This window comes from Schistocerca americana, chromosome X, assembly GCF_021461395.2.
Source record: "Schistocerca americana isolate TAMUIC-IGC-003095 chromosome X, iqSchAmer2.1, whole genome shotgun sequence".
Lineage (NCBI taxonomy): Eukaryota > Metazoa > Arthropoda > Insecta > Orthoptera > Acrididae > Schistocerca > Schistocerca americana.
Window position 1 is genome coordinate 892,676,553 of NC_060130.1, and position 20,450 is coordinate 892,697,002.

The 20,450-nt window shown below is 41.6% G+C and overlaps 1 protein-coding gene across 1 annotated transcript in view; it reads left to right on the top strand.

Annotated features, from left to right (window-relative positions):
* The window catches only part of LOC124556562 (mucolipin-3-like), a 136,044-nt gene that overhangs the window by 16,736 nt on the left and 98,858 nt on the right, over positions 1–20,450 (top strand). The window contains exons 2-4 of the mRNA XM_047130518.1: positions 16,102–16,310; positions 16,435–16,626; positions 18,336–18,486. Coding sequence (XP_046986474.1) covers positions 16,102–16,310; positions 16,435–16,626; positions 18,336–18,486 — 552 coding nt within the window. The remainder of the gene's footprint in view (positions 1–16,101; positions 16,311–16,434; positions 16,627–18,335; positions 18,487–20,450) is intronic.

Genomic DNA, 20,450 nt, shown 5'->3' on the forward strand with positions numbered 1-20,450 from the left:
AAATGGAATGACCATATAAAATTAATTGTCGATAAATCAGATGCCAGACTGACATTCAGTGGAAGAATCCTAAGGAAATGCAGTCCGAAAAGAAAGGAAGTCGGTTACAGGACACTTATTCGCCCACTGCTTGAATACTGCTCACCGGTGTGGGATCCGTACGAGATAGGGTTGATAGAAGAGATAGAGAAGATCCTACGGAGAGCAGCACGCTTCATTACAGGATCATTTAGTAGTCACGAAAGCGTTACGGAGGTGATAGATAGACTCCAGTGGAAGACTCTGCAGGAGAGATGCTCAGTAGCTTGGTACAGGCTTTTGTTGAAGTTTTGAGAACATACCTCCACCGAGGAGTCAAGCAATATATTGCTCCCTCCTACGTATATCTCGCGAAGAGACCATGAGGATAAAATCAGAGAGATTAGAGTCGACACAGAGGCACACCGACTATCTTTCTTTCCATGAACAATAGGAGACTGGAATAGAAGGGAGAACCGATAGAGGTACTCAGGGTACCCTCCACCATACACCGTCAGGTGGCTTGCGGAGTATAGATATAGATGTAGACAGTTATAGAGTCATTCAAAGTAAGTCAATCTTCGATTTTGTAGCCTGTTGGCTGGACCTTATCAACAATGTCAGTATAGAAATGGGGATTGGCACTCATGATGTCATTATAACAACTATGATTATGAAAGTTAATAAATCAGTCAAGAAGGCTAGGAGAGTGTTTCTGCTAGATGGAACACACAAGCAGTTATTCGCACCGCACTTAGACTGTGACTTGGCATCACTTAGTTCCAGTAATATCGATGTAGAGGAATTATGGATGAAGTTTAAGCAGATTGTAAATTTTTTCTTGAGAGTTATGTGTGTAGTAAGTGGATAAAGGACATAAAAGACCCGCTGTGGTTTAATAGCAAAATTCGGCAGATGGTGAGGAAGCAGAAGCCGTTGCACTCTTGGTTCGAAAGGGAATGCACAAATTATAACAAGTGAAGGTTGGTTAGAGATTCGTGTATCTGTGGAAAGATCTTCACACAAAGAATACAACTACCATCCTCGCACCTTAGCAAAATATCTGGTAGACAACCCATGAAAATTGTGGTCTTGTGTAAAATTGCTAAGTGGAGCTAAGGCTTCCATTCAATCCCTCGTTGACCAGTCTCGTGTAGTAGTTGAAGATAACAAAATGAAAGCTGAAGTTTTAAATTTCACGTTCAATTAATTGTTCATACAGGTGAATCACACAGACATACTATCACTTGACCATTGTACCGACTCCCATATGGACGACATAGTAATGAGCATACCTGATGCAGAGAAACAACTGAAGGATTTGAAAGCAGATACATCACTAGGTTCTGATGGAATCCCAGTTTGATTCTACAAAGAGTATTCTGTGGTAATGGCCCCTTACCTAGTGTGTATTTATTGTGAATATCTCACCCAGTACAAAGCCCCAAGAGATTGGAAAAAAGTGCACGTGACACCAGTACATAAAAAGGGTAAAAGAACAGATCTGCATAATTACTGACCGATATCCCTAACTTCTGTTTACTTCAGAATCCTTGAACATACTCTCAGTTCAAATATAATAAACTTTCTTGAGACTGAGGTGCTTATGTCCATGAATCATGGCTTGCAGAGTATCTATGAGGGTAATCCCAAAAGTAAGGTCTCCTATTTTTTTATAAATACATAGAACTGTTTAGTTTTATAATGGTTTACATCAGTTCACAGCTTGAACATGTAGCTATTTTTCGACATAATCACCATTTCTGTTGATGCATTTTTGTAGATGCTGTGGCAGTTTTTGTATACCCATGTCATACCAGCTTGCTGCCATGCTGTTCAGAAAGTTGTGAACCTCTTTTTCACCTCATTGTCGGAGTTTAATCACTTTCCAGTCAAATGTTCTTTTAACCTAGGGAACAGGTGATAGTCACTGTGTGCCAAGTGAGGACTATAGGGCGGGTGGGTGGGTGGGTTTTTATGTTCCACTGAAACTGCTGGAGCAGAGCAATGGTTTGCCGAGCGATGTGTGGGCGAGCGTTGTCATGGAGAATGTGTATGTCCTTGCTCACCATTCTTCTCCAGTTCTGAATTGCCTGTTTCAGTTTTTTCAGAGTCTCACAGTACCTGTCAGCGTTAACTGTGGTCCCAGCGATTCAGCTCCGATGACGAGGTGAAAGAAGAGGTTCATAACTTTCTGAACAGCATGGTGGCGAGCTGGTATGACATACAAAAACTGCCACGGTGTCTACAAAAATGCATCGACAGAAGTGATTATGGCAAAAATAGCTAAATGTTCAAGCTGTAAACCGATGTAAACTATTGTAGAAATAAACAGATCTACATACTTATAAAAAAATAGGAGACCTTACTTTTGGGATTACCCTCGTAGAATGGGAAAGTGAAAGGGTCACTGAAGTTCAGATTTTTGTGAAAGGAATGATGAGCTGCAGGAGTCAGCACCTTTTATCTTGTTCAATTTACCAAACTTGAGTGAATATATTGTGCAGGCTTTCTCCACTTTCAAGTTAGGCACTACATCTGTAATCCAATGTGTTGCTACAAGTGTCAATGGTTTCATTATACCACCAAGGGCTGCCACAGTCATTCTATGTGTGGAAATGTGGTTCCACTGCCTACAAATTAATGTACTGCCCCACCCATGTATGTAAATTGTTCCCAAACCTGTTCAGTCTGAAGCAAAGAATGTTCTGTATTTGCAGGGGAGAATAAAACTAGGAGATCAAAGTGACACAACACATCTAACGTGAAGATAATGGTTAAGGACTAGCAACCTGTGCAGAAAACTAGTGTTGGTACCCAGACGTTGACAGCTGACAGCAGAACCTAAATCTAAAAGAATAACAGACCCTCACAGTAGACAGAAAAGAAAATCAAAAACATTTTTTTTGTTAAACGGACCTTACCACTGCCCCCAAAATCCAAGCTAGGGATGAAACCTAGTAGGCCCAAACGATCTGGTTCCAAGACCATGTGACCTCAGTCGTGTCTGATGGATCAGGCTATGACCATACTAGCCCATCACAATCTTCCTACCAAGAAGGAACAATGGGAGGAAAAACAGAAGAAAGCCTCTCTGTTAAAATGACTTCTATGCTCCAGTGGAACTTCAGTGGATTCAGGACACATGTGGTGGAACTGTCTATTAGCTCAGAATAGACTAATGTGTATATGTCTTCAGGTGACTCATTTTAAGTTATCTGACATCCCTGAGCTATGTGCCCACATTCTTCACGAAAAAGGACAACCTTGCTGGAGAGAAAGCTAATGGAGAAGTTACTGTTTTTGTTAGTGATGGTGGTGTTTGGTTTGTAGGGCACTCAACTACGCGGTCATCAGTGCCCGTACAAAGTCCCAATTCTTACACAGTCCAATCTAGCCCCTGTCACTAACGATGATGACGAAATAATGAGACCAACACAAGCATCCCCCAACCCGGCCAGGAATCGAAGCCGGGACCCCGTGATCCAGAGGCAGCAACGCTAGCCAGTAGACCACAAGCTGCGGACTATTTTCATTAGCAACATCTACTGCTCCTCACTTCTCCCTCACAACCAGCTTACAAGCAGTTGTTGTATCAGTGCATGTGCATCACAGGTTGACAACATGTGCCTTCTACACACATTAAAAAAAAAGTTTTGCATCACCTCAGTTACGAGAGTTCTGGAACCTGTACAGAAAATTGGAATAGAGATCAACGTAAGCATCATTTTGGCCCTTTTTATTGCTCATGAAAATCACACATTGCACGTTGTACCACCATACAGCGAGACATTCAGAGGTGGTAGTCCAGATTGCTGTACACCCAGTACCTCTAATACCCAGTAGCACGTCCTCTTGCATTGCTGCAAGCCTATATTTGCCATGGCATACTATCCACAAGTTCATCAAGGTGCTGTTGGTTCAGATTGTCCCACTCCTCAATGGCAATTCGGTGTAGATCCCTGAGTGGTTGGTGGTTCAAGTCATCCATGAACAGTCCTTTTCAATCCATCCCAGGCATGTTCAATAGGGTTCATGCCTGGAGAACATGCTGGCCACTCTAGTCATGTGATGTTATCCTGAAAGAAGTCATTCACAAGATGTGCACCTTGGGGCCGCGAATTGTTGTCCATGAAAACGAATGCCTTGCCAGTATCCTGCTAATATGGTTGAACTATTGGTAGGAGGATGGCATTCACATATTATACAGCCGTTATGACGCCTTCAATGACCACCAGCAGCATACGTCGGCCCTACATAATGCCACCCCTAAACAGCAGGGAACCTCCACATTGCTTGCTGAAATAAAGACCTGGCAGGCGGCTCTGTATAGGTCCAAGTGCCAGTCAACCACAGAGAACTGCGCAGCCTTTCGGGTAGCTAGAGTGAAATGTTGCTGAATTATCAGACAGCAAAGACAGATTGTGGCAACAGTTTCTCACCACCATAATTTGCACCACTAAAAGTACAGTCGTATGGTAGACTAACAGGAGGGTTTGTAGGAGAGGAGGAATGTGCCCAGTGGTTGCTCTAATGGGAAATGGAAATCTCCAGACCAACGCATGAGACAATGCATAGACAGCAGCAGCCTATTTTGCCACTGTTATTGCTACTACCAGTTGGGATTAGACTTATCGACACTAAGTAGTGGTTGTCAAGAGGGTTAGTTAGGTCTTCCATTCTATCACAGAAGAAGAATACAACTTCCCTTACATGGGGAGCTAGATTCTGCCTTGTCTACCATTTTTGACCTGCTCTCAGTGGGGTCCATTACAGTATGTTACAGCATCTCACAGGACAGAGCAAATAAATCCTCCTTGCCCTTTATAATCTCATTTGAGAGTGAAGACATTTTCCCAACTGATGGTGAGAGGCAGTTTTAATTCCACTTTTAAAATCTGGGAAGTCTCGCACACAGCTGAGCAGTTATCATTGTGTTGCCCTCACTAGCTGCATGGGAAAGACCTTGGAGCAGATAGTCAACTGCCGCTTTGTCTGGATCTTAGAATCCAGGCAGCTCATTAGTAACTTTCAATGTGGTTTAAGAAGACATCATGCCACCTAATGTAACCTGGTCCTCCTGGAAATGGCTACACAATACGCTTTTCTGCACTGGCATCACTTAATGGGAATATTTTTTTTGGCATTGAGAAAGTATGTGATACTACTTGGGGCATATTATCCTTGGACATTTCCATGAATGGGACCTTTGAGCATGTCTTTCCACCTTCCCTCTCACCACACTATTTTAGATACAAACTTGGTGATGTCCTCTTTGATCACTCTGAGCAGGAGAATGGTGTTCCTCAAGGTAGTGTTTAAAGTGCGAGTGCCATCATAACTTAATATGTAGTATCACATCAGTTGTTAACTGTTATTTATACACGGCGATATATGCAGACAGTGTAGTGCTTTTCCATGTTGGTTTTACATGTGCTTGACAGTGTCAAGTAGTTGAAATTGGCTAATCACTAGATTAAATAAAAATCCCATTACAGCCTACTATGGACCATGTATACATTTATGAAGCATCTGAAGGCTGTAGATCCCCACAAAAAAAAAAATTTGTACGAAGTCCTTTGCAAGATATTTTGCTTCTGTCTTCAAGCACCAACCAGCTCTGGTTTTTCTGTATTTCTGTGATGTATTCCCATGGATCAAACATACATGTGACCATTGGATGCTGCTCTTCTTTTTATACATTCAACCTCTGCCAATAGGATCCCACACACTTAAGCAATGTTCTAGAACGGGTCACAAAGGAGTTTTGTAAGAAATCTCCTTTGTAGGCTGGCTGCCTTCTCCCAGTATCCTACCAGTGAAACCACAATATGCAAACAGTAATGTTTGTCAAGAGCTTATGAGAATTTAAAGAGTAACAACTCCAAGTGATGATTTTAAATAGGCGTTTATTTCTGACATTTGTGTACACAAAGCTGTAAGAGGACTAGAGGCATACAGATCTTCACAACATCATCATGATGAATAATATTAGGTGTAAGTTTTGAAATTAGTTTCTCAGTTTCATGTAATTTATCATTTTCCCTTCTTACATAAAATATCAAGATGAAGATTCATAAGTGGTAGATATAGTATGTGAAGTAAATGTGGGTAAAGGCTGACAAAATATTACCACATAGTGAGTAGGCTTATGAATTGCTCATAGACAGAAATTATGTGGAGAATGTTGAATAAAATCCTCATATCTTTAACAATTCGGAGTTAAAAATATCTACAACAAACTTGGAAATACATTGTGACATTCATAACTGTCTGAAAAAGTGCACTGGATAATTTTTGAGCTGCTGTTGGAACTGGTGAAAGTATTTGCAATGTGGATAGTATACATTCAAAGGGTGCATCCCTACTTCTTCTTTCTCCTGGTTGATAACGTGTTTAACATGAACAAAGCACTAGTCATCATCCGATGATCCAGAGAATATTATTTACCCAGCACACACTGCTAGTAATCCGATCAACTAGTGACATGGAAATGTGCTGGGTAAAGGCTTCCAGCAGGAAGCAATAGTCCTGCATGGCCAGTGAAGTGCAGGCAGCAAGGCTGGTGCATAAATGTAATAAGGCTCCTAGTGAGCAGTGACGTCAACACAGCAAGGCTGCAGTATAAACATACTCTGTCAGCAATCATGTCAAAATGTTTCTGAAGGAGTATTAATTTGGTTGTGACTGTTGCTGCACATCGTATGATTTCTATAATTCCAGGTTTTCTAGTAAGGCTGTTATGTACATAACACATTCTCTGCGCCCAATATCCAGCACAGTACCATGTCCGTTGTGGTGGGGCTGTAATGTACCCATTTGGTGGTAGCCCCGTGGCAACACAGGGATCACACTGCTCATGCCTGAGCTGTAAACTCCCCACATATGCCAAGGAGTAGATGCCTGTCTTCCTGGGGCATCAGGACTCTGGGCAACGGCCATCATGCCAGGTGACCTTAGCTGTGGCTGGGTGGTGCCCGTGGAGAGAGCCCCTGATTGGAGTGGGTGCCATCAGGGCAGATGACCCACAATGAAGCGGACTAAGTAATCTCCTACTGGTGACCGTACAGCGCAAGCAGTCTCTAAGAAGGGCAAGATAGAGTAAAATGCTGACAGATAAGACCCTAAATATTTTCCCTCCTTCGCTACACCATGGGAGGAACGTAGGGCTACAGAAGGAAGAGAGCCATATTCACCTCGGTATTTAGTCTGTAGCAGAATGGACGGGGGTGCACTTCTACCTGTGAAGCCTCAATTTTTAGTTGAACATCTTGAGGATATGTTTGGGGAAGTGACAGCGCTGTCCAAGATGAGAAGTGGTGCCAGTCTTGATTCAGACAGCATCCCCATCCCAATCCCGAGCGTCACTCGCTTGTAACCGGTTGGGTGATATCCCATTTCCATCACTTCCCATAAAAGCCTCAACATGGTCCAGGGGATTATTTTTAATCATGACCTCCTCTTGCAATCTGATGACTAGTGGGGTGTTCATTTCATCCGGGGCATTTGCAGGGGACCCAAATACAACAGGGTTCCTACTGGTGTCTTCATCTTGGCCTTTTAGGGTGATTGATTGCCTGAAAAGGTAAAGGTGATTGTTTACTGCTGAGCTGTTAAACCATACATCGCTCCCCCTATGCAGTGCTTTAACTGCTGGAAATTCGGGCACATGTCTTCCCACTCCACTTCCAAGACCACATGCCAGGACTGTGGACATCCACTGCATCCAGACACTCCCTGTGCACCTCCTCCCACTTGTATCAGCTGCGGAGAGCAGCACTCCCTCTGCTTGCCAGACTTCACAGTACTCCAAAAGGAGCAGAAAATCATGGGGTAAAAGACCCTGGACCGGTTGACTTACCAAGAGGCTAAACGTAAATTTGAACATTTACAACCCGTTGGGTTGACGTGCACATATACTGCAGCTATGGAGCTACAGTACCATCACCATCACAAGTACCAGTCATACCACACTCTGTGCCACGAACAGTGGGCCCTCCGGACCTCCAGAATATATCTGCCCCCTTGGTGGTAGGGGGAAAATCTCCTTCCATTGCTCCCAAAGTACCTACTTTGTCAGCAAGGCCCCTCCAAAACGCAGGGCACATCAGTCCCCTCCCCCCCTCACTGCTCCACCCACCCACCCACCGAGCCAGAGAAGCAACAGCCTCCTCCAGCACCTCTCATGTGGAAAGGTTCCCTTAGGACCCTCACTCCCAAAGTCTCCACTAATGCCACAGAGGACACTCGCCAGTGGTTAAAGGAGCCAAAAGGTGCTGGACAAAGAGTTTCACAGTCTTCTTCCCTTCTTCCTTGCCTGAAGTTAATTCAGAGAAGTCATCCCAGCAAGCCCCTTAAGGGAAGTGAGAGGTCAAGCAAACAAAGAAGTCTGCCAAGAAAAAGGACCCTCAGGTGGCCCCAACACCACCACTCCATACCAATTCTGCACCTGTGGATGAGGTGGAGATCTCAGTGTCTTCTGAGGACCTAGATCACACTGATGCCTCATCCACAATAGGAATGGATACAAATACTCAATTGGTGGGAGCAGGTGACCCTGAGGTGAAACCTGCCTCCTTGCATGCTTCATGCCTCCCCAGCCTCACAATAACATCATCCTCCAGTGGAATTACAGCAGTTTTTTCCACCACCTTGCTAAGCTATGGCTACTGTTAAGCTTTACACCTGCTTTCTGCATTGCTCTCCAGGAAACCTGATTCCCGGCAATGCGGGCCCCTGCCATCCACGGCTATAGGGGATATTACAAGAACCATAGCGACTATAATAGTGTGTCAGGTGGAGTTCGTGTCTGTCCTGAGCTCAGTATGCAGTGAACCTGTGCCCCTTCAGACCCCTCTTGAAGCTGTTGCTGTCAGGATAAGGATGACGCTGGAAATACTGTCTACAATGTATATCTTCCTCCAGATGCTGCAGTACCCCTGAACGCATTGGCTGCACCAATTCATCAACTCCCTAAACCTTTCCTTCTTTTGGGAGATTTTAACGCCCATCAACCCTTGTGGGGTGGGACTGTGCTTGCTGGTCGAGGTAGTGACGTCGAAATTTTCCTGTCTCAACTCGACCTTTGCATCTAAAATACTGGGGCCCCCACACATTTCAGTGTGCCTCATGGCACTGATGACTTGGGTGGTGGTGACAGATTTCTCATCTTCCTGTCACTTCCCCAGCACCGTTACCCTGGACATCTACCAGTCTACCAAGATGGGCTTTAAACAAGGCAGACTGGGAAGCTTTCACCTCTGCTGTCACCGTTGAATCTACCCCACATGGTACCACCGATTTGGTAGTTGAGCAGGTCACTAGAATGATCATTCCTGCAGCAGAAAACATGATCCCTTGTTCATTAGGGTTCCCTACCCCCCTCCCCCCCCCTCCCCCCCTCCCATCCCCCTCCCCGGCATAAGTCAGTACTTTTGTGGTCGCCGTTAAAGAGCATCAACAAACTCTACAGCAACATGAGTGGCACCCTTCCCTAGAGCATTCGCCAGCTTACAAAAACACGGAAACAGGTGTGTTGGAAGAAGCACATCTCTTCCGTTGGCTGCCATACATCACCTTTCCAACAAGTCTGGACTAAGATCAGACATGTTTGTGGGTACCAGACCCCAACAGGTGTTACTAACATTAACATCAATGGTGTGTTATCTACTGACGCAAATGCAATTTCCGAGCTCTTTGCTCGAGCCTCCGCATCAGAGAATTATCCCCAGCATTTTGCACCCTCAAACGGCGGATAGAAAGGAAAGCCCTCTCGTTCACTGAATGTCACAGTGAACCCTATAATGCTCCATTTACAGAATGGGAGCTCCTCAGCATCTGTGCACACTGCCCTGACACAGCTCCTGGGCCAGATCGGATCCACAGTCAGATGATCAGACATATCTTGTCCAACAAACATCTCCTCATCCTCTTCGATTGGATCTGGTACGATGGCATCTTTCCATCGCAGTAGCAGGAGAGCACCATCATTCCATTGCTCAAACATGGCAAAAACCCTCTTGATGTGGATAGCTATCGGCCCATCCGCCTCACCAACGTTCTTTGTAAGCTGTTAGAACGTAAAGTAAGTCATCCGGAACCAGGACTTTACCTTAATGACGATCCACTTGCTGTAGTGGAGACATACCGGTTCTTAGGACTGGTTTTTGACATCTGATTGTCGTGATTTCCTCATCTTCGTCAGCTGAAGTGGAAGTGCTGGCAGCACCTCAATGCCCTCTGCTGCCTGAACAACACCAACTGGGGTGCAGATTGCTCTATGCTGCTGCAGCTCTACAGAGCCCTTTTTCAATCCCGCCTGACTATGGGAGTCTGGTTTATGGTTCACCAGTGCTCTCAACTTTGCATTTACTCAACCCAATGCACCACTGTGGCATTCGACTGGCAACAAGAGCTTTTAGGATAAGTCCAGTGACCAGCGTCCTGGTAGAGGCCAGAGTCCCCTCATTGAAGGTTAGACGTGGAAAACTGCTCACTAGTTATGTTGCACACATTCATAGTTCTCCTGAGGATCCGAATTACTGTCTCCTTTTCCCATCCACGGCGGTTCATCTCCAGCATCGGAGGCACAGGTCAGGGCTTAAGATTGCAGTTTGCGTCCGATCTGTTCTGTCTGGAGTCCTTGCCTTTACCACCTATACTCAAGGTCCATTCATGTACACCTCCATGGTGTATGTGTAGGCCAAAGCTTCGCCTGGACCTTTCACATGGTCCTAAGGACTCAGTTAACCCTGCAGCTCTCTGCTGTCACTTCCTCTCGATTCTTAACATGTCCCAGAACCATGAAGTGGTTTACACTGATGGTTCGATGGCTGATGATCACATTGGTTTCATGTATGTTCATGGAGGACACATTGAGCAGCACTCCTTGCCAGATGGCTGCAATGTTTTCACTGCAGAGCTGGCAGCCATTTCTCGTGTTCTTGAGCGCATCCGCTCATGCCCTGGCAAATCGTTTCTTCTCTGTACTGACTCCTTAAACAGCTTTCAAGCTATTGACCACTACTACCCCTGCCATCTTTTGGTAGTGACAATCAAGGAGTCCATCTATGCCCTGGAACGGTCCAGTTATCCCATGGTGTTTGTGTGGACCCCAGGCCATGTCAGAATCCTAGGCAATGAGCTTGCCAATAGACTGGCGAAACAGGCTACACGGAAACCACTTCTGGAGATCGGCATCCCTGTAACTGACCTGCAATCATCATTACACTCAAAGGTTTTTCAGCTTTGGGAGACGGAATGGCATAATCTCAGTATGCACAACAAACTGCGTGCCCTTAAGGAGACTACGAATATGTGGAAGACCCCCATGTGGGTGCCTTGCAGGGAGTCTTTGGTTCTCTGCTGGCTCTGCATTGGCCGTACGTTGCTAATACATGGCTACCTCCTCTGTCGTGAGGACCCACCTCAGTGTCACTGTGGCTCACATATGACTGTCGTCCACATCTTGCTGGACTGCCAACTTTTAGTCACTCTGTTGCGGGCTTTTAACCTTTCCAGCACACTACCTTCGATGTTGAGTGACAATACCTCAACAGCAGATTTAGTTTTATGTTTTATTTGTGGGGTGGTGGGGGGTGGTATCATACCATCTAAGGGTGGGCATTTAGCCTTCTCTCTGAGGTCGCCACCCTCCCTCCATTTTAACTCTGCCACACTTTCTTTGCATTTGTATGTCTTGGTGATCGTCTTTTCCCTACATGTGTTCATCTCGCCCTTAGATTAGATTAATACTAGTTCCATGGATCATGAATACGATATTTCGTAATGATCTAGAACGAGTTGAATTTTCCAATACATGACATAATTAGGTTAATTTAACAACATACTTAAGTTAATATAACAACTTAATTTTTTGTGTTTTTTTGTTTTTCTTTATTTTTTTTATTTTTTTATTTTTTTTAATATTTTTGTTTTTTTTTCTTAATTTATATCTAAAAATTCCTCTATGGAGTAGAAGGAGTTGTCATTCAGAAATTCTTTTAATTTCTTCTTAAATAGTTGTTGGTTATCTGTCAGACTTTTGATACTATTTGGTAAGTGACCAAAGACTTTAGTGCCAGTATTTCACCCCTTTCTGTGCCAAAGTTAGATTTAATCTTGAATAGTGAAGATCGTCCTTTCTCCTAGTATTGTAGTTATGCACACTGCTATTACTTTTGAATTGGGTTTGGTTGTTAATAACAAATTTCATAAGAGAGTATATATACTGAGAAGCTACTGTGAATATCCCTAGATCCTTAAATAAATGTCTGCAGGATGATCTTGGGTGGACTCCAGCTATTATTCTGATTACACGCTTTTGTGCAATAAATACTTTATTCCTCAATGATGAATTACCCCAAAATATGATGCCATATGAAAGCAATGAGTGAAAATAGGCGTAGTAAGCTAATTTACTAAGATGTTTATCACCAAAATTTGCAATGACCCTTATTGCATAAGTAGCTGAACTCAAACGTTTCAGCAGATCATCAATGTGTTTCTTCCAATTTAATCTCTCATCAATGGACATACCTAAAAATTTGGAATATTCTACCTTAGCTATATGCTTCTGATTAAGGTCTATATTTATTAATGGCGTCGTACCATTCACTGTACGGAACTGTATGTACTGTGTCTTATCAAAATTCAGTGAGAGTCCGTTTACAAGGAACCACTTCGTAATTTTCTGGAAGACAGTATTGACAATTTCATCAGTTAATTCTTGTTTCTCGGGTGTGATTACTATACTTGTATCATAAGCGAAGAGAACTAACTTTGCCTCTTCATGAATATAGAATGGCAAGTCATTAATATATAATAAGAACAACAAAGGACGCAAGACTGACCCTTGTGGAACCCCATTCTTGATAGTTCCCCAGTTTGAGGAATGTGCTGATCTTTGCATGTTACGAGAACTACTTATTTCAACTTTCTGCACTCTTCCAGTTAGGTATGAATTAAACCATTTGCGCACTGTCCCACTCATGCCACAATACTTGAGCTTGTCTAGCAGAATTTCATGATTTACACAATCAAAAGCCTTTGAGAGATCACAAAAAATCCCAATGGGTGGTGTTCGGTTATTCAGATCATTCAAAATTTGACTGGTGAAAGCATATATGGCATTTTCTGTTGAAAAACCTTTCTGGAAACCAAACTGACATTTTGTTAGTACTTCATTTTTACAGATATGTGAAGCTACTCTTGAATACATTACTTTCTCAAAAATTTTGGATAAAGCTGTTAGAAGGGAGATTGGACGGTAATTGTTGACATCAGATCTATCCCCCTTTTTATGCAAAGGTATAACAATAGCATATTTCAGTCTATCAGGGAAAATGCCCTGTTCCAGAGAGCTATTACACAGGTGGCTGAGAATCTTACTTATCTGTTGAGAACAAGCTTTTAGTATTTTGCTGGAAATGCCATCAATTCCATGTGAGTTTTTGCTTTTAAGCAAGTTTATTATTTTCCTAATTTCAGAGGGAGAAGTGGGTGAGATTTCAATTGTATCAAATTGCATAGGTATGGCCTCTTCCATTAACAGCCTAGCATCTTCTAATGAACACCTGGATCCTACTATATCCACAACATTTAGAAAATGATTATTAAAAATCTTTTCAACTTCTGACTTTTTGTTCGTAAAGTTTTCATTCAATTTGATGGTAATACTGTCTTCCTCTGCTCTTGGTTGACCTGTTTCTCTTTTAATAATATTCCAAATTGTTTTAATTTTATTATCAGAGTTGCTGATTTCAGACATGATACACATACTCCTGGATTTTTTAATAACTTTTCTTAATATAACACAGTAGTTTTTATAATTTTTGATAGTTTCTGGGTCACTACTCTTTCTTGCTGTCAGATACATTTCCCTTTTCCGGTTACAAGATATTTTTATACCCTTAGTAAGCCATGGTTTGTTACAAGGTTTCTTACGAGTATATTTAACTATTTTTTTGGGGAAGCAGTTTTCAAATGCATTTACAAAAATGTCATGAAATAAATTATATTTTAAATTGGCATCAGGTTCACGGTACACCTCATCCCAGTCTAACTGCTGTAGGCTTTCCCTGAAATTTGCAATTGTTAAATCGTTGACTGAACGTACTACTTTGGAGGACTGTTTAGTATTGCTGAATGGAGCTATGTCATATATTGTAACTAGCTGTGCACCATGATCAGAAAGACCATTCTCAACAGGCTGAGCATTTATCTGGTTAAACTTATCTTGGTCTATAAAGAAGTTATCTATCAGTGAGCTGCTATCCTTTACCACCCGAGTAGGAAAATCAATAACGGGTGTCAAATTGAAAGAACCGAGTAATACTTCAAGGTCATTTTTCCTGTTACCCTCTTTCAGAGAATCTACATTGAAGTCCCCACAAATAATAATTTGCTTCCCCCTGTCTGGCAGATAGCACAACAAGGAGTCCAAATTTTTCAGAAATAGATGAAAATTTCCTGATGGGGACCTATATACAGTTACAATTATAAATGTGCCTTTATTTAATTTAAGCTCACAGGCACATGCTTCTATATGTTTCTCTACACAAAACTTTTTTGTTTCTATACTTTTTGCACAATGATAACTTTTGACATATATGGCAACTCCTCCTTTCTCCATATTTTCTCTCATTACATGTGCAGAGAGCTTATAACCACTTACATTTACCTTATCCATATCAGTAACAATGTGATGCTCAGACAGGCATAGTATATCTATTTCATTCTCAGCTTCTAAATCTTCTAAACAAACCAGAAGCTCATCTACTTTATTCTTTAAACTCCCAATATTTTGATGAAATATACTTACATTATTTTTAATTATACTTTTATGAGAACCTTTCCTTATTCTAACATTTGCAGTACTCTCCTGTCTGAGTTTCTCATTGTGCTTAGGCCTAGTTCCTATACCAGTGGTCACATGGTGTTCAGAGAGGCAGATTATGTCAATTGGGTTGGGTGACTTTAATTCATCAATACAATTACCTAGGACTGAGATACAACTTGGTGGAGATAAATTTTCTGGTGATTGGTGAAAATTTATAATTGATAGCTGTGATTGGTGATCCAATGTGCTAGAATTGTGCTGTTTAATTTCTTTCCTAAACTGAAGATTTGTTTCAATCCTGACCTCTCGTGGAACTTGACATCTTTCTGTCTTACCTATCCTAAAAAAGGTGCTGCTCCAACACCTGTAACCACTGGTATTTTACCATTCATGGCAGTGCCTCCCCCCCTTAAATTTCCTGCTATTACCCCAGCCAGTTTCCCCTTCCCTTTCCTGTTGAGATGTAGGCCGTGCCTGGTATAGTCCCACCTACCCTGTCTTGGTCATGTCTGTGTTTTATTAATAACTTGTATACAGGTTAATCCTTTCAATAAAATAAAAACAGCAACCAGCCAGTTTTAATAATGCTATCAGTTTAGAAAAGAAGGTGCGGTTAGCAGTTTTGAACCAAGAGGTTCATCAGTAGACTGCTCTTCACGTTTAAAATTCCATATAGCTCATGATGAACGGGTATCTGATGAACCTGTCAGTTCGAAACAGGTAATGGCACTATTTTATCTAAACAAGTAGCATTATTAACAGTGGCTGGTTGCTGTTCTTTATTGCAAGAATTAACCTGTATTTTCACACACACGATTTCACCATGTCCATGTTCAACAAATTAGCATATAACTTAATAATCCATTGCACTCCTACTGCAACTGGTGAATAACTGATGAATAACTGTGATATACTGCTTTCTCATTGTGTGTATTAATTCTATTATAGCCTTCCAGAAGGCTTCTACAATCTTTTCGTGAAGAAGTATCTGCTGCTGGAAATTACTTAGCTCTAACAAAGTTCCAACCAATCGCCCACCTTGTAACACTACAAAATAATTTAAATGTTCTGCAAAGCAGCAATTAATATGCGGTAGTGATATCGTTAAGCTCAAATTGCAATAACATTATTGAAACTTTTTTGCTAATGAACTCATTGAAGCAGAAGTACTGACTAAATACTGATAAAGAATTCTGAGTATTCATGTTGCTAAACACTTTTTTGATGGTGTGCACTTGTTCCAGATGGAAGCATGGAGAGAAATGCCACACAAAGTAACTGCCGTCCTAATGAATTTGTTCTGAGATCCTCCTCTTATCGACATTCTGAAGAAAAGATGAGGCAGAAACTGCAATTTTTCTTTATGAATCCTATAGAAAAGTGGCAAGCTAAAAGAAGATTTCCATACAAATTTATTGTGCAAGTTATCAAAATAATTTTAGTAACCCTGCAGGTATAAGGATCATAAATTGTATTTATTGTAGTGTAGGTTACAAAGAAACTATAACTATAGAAGTCTCTTTTTTTATCACAGTTAATTGCAACGTAGAATTAATGTCACCAAACTTCTTTTCCAGCTCTGTTTATTTGCTCACAGTCGGTATAACCATATTAATTACACATGGGATAATCGCATTGCATTTTCTCATCTGTTCTTGAAGGGCTGGGATTCTACAAGGGAGGTTAATGCATATCCTCCAGGAGTCGGTCCATTAGCAGTATACCAGATTTTTGAATTTTACTTAACTATAGATTATGCCATTGCAGGGGTAAGTACATAAAATTCTTCCTTTCTTCTATTACTTCTAATTTGTAATGTTTTTTGCACAAACAATTCAATTTTTAATTTTTGCGACAGTGATAATTTTAGGAGAAACCTATGTGGGAAGGCACTTATATATATGTATTAAATAACATTTTTTCCCCCAACACACATGTAAAACCAATTTCTCTTCTCTAATTTAACTTACTGCCCCCTCCCCCCCCTCTCCTTTTCCTACAGAACAGTGCCCACATTTCCTGGCCCATCCATATCTACACCTACATATCTACTCCACAAGCCACCGTATGGTACATGGTGGAGGGTACATTGTACCACTACTAGTCATTTCCCCTTCTGTTCCACTTGCAAATAGAGTAAGAGAAATATGACTGGCTATATGCCTCCATATGAACCCTCATTTCTTGTATCTTTGTGGTCCTTACACAAAATGTACATTGTTGGAAATATTATCATTGTGCAGTCAGCTTCAGATGCCAGTTCTCCAAATTTTCCCAATAGCGTTCCTCAAAAGAAATGTCTGCTTCCCTCCAGGGATTCCTATTTGAGTGCTTGAGGCATCTTCATAATACTTGTGTATTGATCGAACATACTAGTAACAAATCTAGCAGCCCCCTTATGAATTGCTTCATTTCTTCCTGTAATCCAACCTGGTGGGAATCCCAAACACTCGAGCAGTACTCGAGAATGGCTCCCTCTAGTGTTCTGCGTGTGTTCTACTCATCTGCATTAATTTACATTTTTCGGTGTTCATAGCTAGCTGCCATTCTTCACACGAACTACAAATTTTGTCCAAGTCATTTTGTATCATCCTGCAGTGACTGAACACCACCACCTTAGCATACACCACAGCATCATTACCAATCAGCTGCAGATTGCTGCTCACAATGTCTGTCAGATCATTTATGTATACAGAAAATAACTTCAGTCGTTTCACACTTTCCTAGGACACTACTGACATCTGGGAACTTGTTCCATATGCTCAGACCTTTCTTAAATCAGTAGAGGGGCACTGTGTACAACACTGTCTGGAAATCTAGGAATTTCACCTGTTATTCAAAGGATATCATGTGAAAAAAGGGCAAGCTTTGTTTTGCATGAGGGATGCTTTCTGAATCCATACTGATTTGTGAACAGAAGTTTCTCTGTCTCAAGGAAATATATTATATTCGAACTGAGAATATGTTCAAGAATTCTGCAACCAGCCAATGTTAATGATATTGCTCTGTAATTTTTTTTGGATTAGTTCTTTTGCCCATCTAATACATATGTCTAATATGAAAGCATTGTGAGATGGCATAAAGGATATCAATGAAACTACCCCTTCCCTTGAAACATTCATTTACAAACATTTTGCATTTGAAAACAAATTTTTTTGCAGTGTGATGTGCAACAGAACGATATTCTTGGCACCTCTGACACCCCTTCCCTCTCACTAACTGCACACTCCACCCACCCCACCCCCTTCCTCTCCACATCTATGCTGGCCTATGACACACACACACACACACACACACACACACACACACACACACACACACTCTCACTCTCTCTCTCTCTCTCTCTCTCTCTCTCTCTCTCTCTCTCTCTCTCTCTCTCTCTCTGCGCCTACAGTGCCCAAATCCTCTAATGATGTCTTCTGGCATCATCAATTTATTCAGCTTTATATCATTAGTGTTACTATGTTTCTTTTTACAGTACGCAAATCTCTCAAATGCTATTGGACCTTATTCTTACACAGAGGAGGATAATTCCATGCCACCACCAGTACTATGCATCTGTCATTATAAAGAAGGTACAATATTTGGTTTCAATGAGAGCTACGTTTTTAACTCTGAAATTGAAGAAGGTGAGTAAGTGGTGTCTGATCTTCTTAATTCTATTCAGTACTCATGTCAGATATGCTGCAGAAAAGAATTAACAGGTCACTTTATTGAAAACCTATCATTTTCCCCCATTGCAATACAGAAGTTTGAAATACAGCACAGTTGCCCACAACATACTTCCTTAATAGTGCAACAGCGCAGTACCCTGTGACATCATCCAGTGGCCTGGGGATGCTTCAGACAGCAAGGTGACAGCTCAGAAGCTCATGTGATGTGTAAGGTGGGTTAATGATGTCAAACTGACACCAAATTCTACAATTCTGCGTAACACCACAGTGGACATATCACAGATGGAAACTTCGTCACATCCCCTCCCTTATCTACATCTACGTGATCACTCTGCTAGTCACAATAAAGTGCCTGGCAGAGGGTTCAATGAACCACCTTCATGCTGTCTCTCTACCGTTCCACTCTCGAACGACACGCGGGAAAAACGAGCACTTAAATTTTTATGTACGAGCCCTGATTTCTCTTATTTTATCGTGATGATCATTTCTCCCTGTGTAGGTGGGTGGCAACAGGATGTTTTCGCTATCGGTGGAGAAAACTGGTGATTGAAATTTCATGAGAAGATACCATTGCAACAAAAAACGCCTTTAATGATTGCTACTCCAATTCACGTATCATGTCTGTGACACTATCTCCCTTATTTCGCGATAATACAATACGAGCTGGCCTTCTTTGTACTTTTTCGATGTCGTCCATCAGTCCCATCTGATGCGGATCCCACACCACACAGCAATGCTCCAGAATAGGGCAGACGAGCGTAATGTAAGCAGTCTCTTTGGTATACCTGTTGCTCCTTCTAAGTGTTCTGCCAATGAATCAGTCTTTGGTTTGCTCTACCCACAATATTATCTATGTGATCGTTCCAATTTAGGTTATTTGTAATTGTAATCACTAAGTATTTAGTTGAATTTAAAGCCCTCAGATTTGTGTGACTTATTGCGTAATCGAAATTTAGCTGATTTCTTTTAGTACTCATGTGAATAACTTCATACTTTTCTTTATTCAGGGTCAATTGCCACTTTTTGCACTGTACAGATACCTTATCTAGATCATTTTGCAAGTCATTTTGAACATCTGATGATTTTACAAGATGGTAAATGAGAGCATCATCTGCAAACAATTTAAGACGGCTACTCAGATTGTCTCCTATGTTGTTAATATAGATCAGGAACAATAGAGGGCCTATAACACTTCCTTGGGGAATGCCGGATATTACTTCTGTTTTACTTGATGACTTTCCATCTATTACTACGAACTGTGACCTTTCTGACAGGAAATCACGAATCCAGTTGCACAACTGAGGCGATACTCCATAGGCACGCAGTTTGGTTAGAAGACGCTTGTGAGGAACTGTGTCCAATGCTTTCTGGAAATCTAAAAATATGGAATCAATTTGACATCCCCTGTCAATACCACTTACTACTTCATGATTATAAAGAGGTAGTTGTGTTTCACAAGAATGATATTTTCTGAATTCGTGCTGACTATATGTCAATAAATTGTTTTCTTCGCGGTACTTCATAATGTTAGAATACAGTATGTGTTCTAAAACCCTACTGCAGATTGACATTCGTGATATAGGCCTGTAATTCCGTGCATTACTCCTACTTCCCCTTTTGGGTATTGGTGCGACTTGAGCAATTTTCTAGTCTTTAGGTACGGATCTTTCTGTGAGCGAGTGGTTGTATACAATTGCTAAATATGGAGCTATTTTATCAGCATACTCAGAGAGGAACTTGACTGGTATACAATCTGGACCGGAGGCCTTGCCTTTATTAAGTGATTTAAGCTGCTTTGTTACACCGAGGATATCTACTTCTATGTTTCTCATCTTGGCAGTTGTTTGTGATTGGAATTCAGGAATATTTATTTTGTCTTCTCGCTTTTTTCATTGCTTCTGCAACAACAATCTGATCCA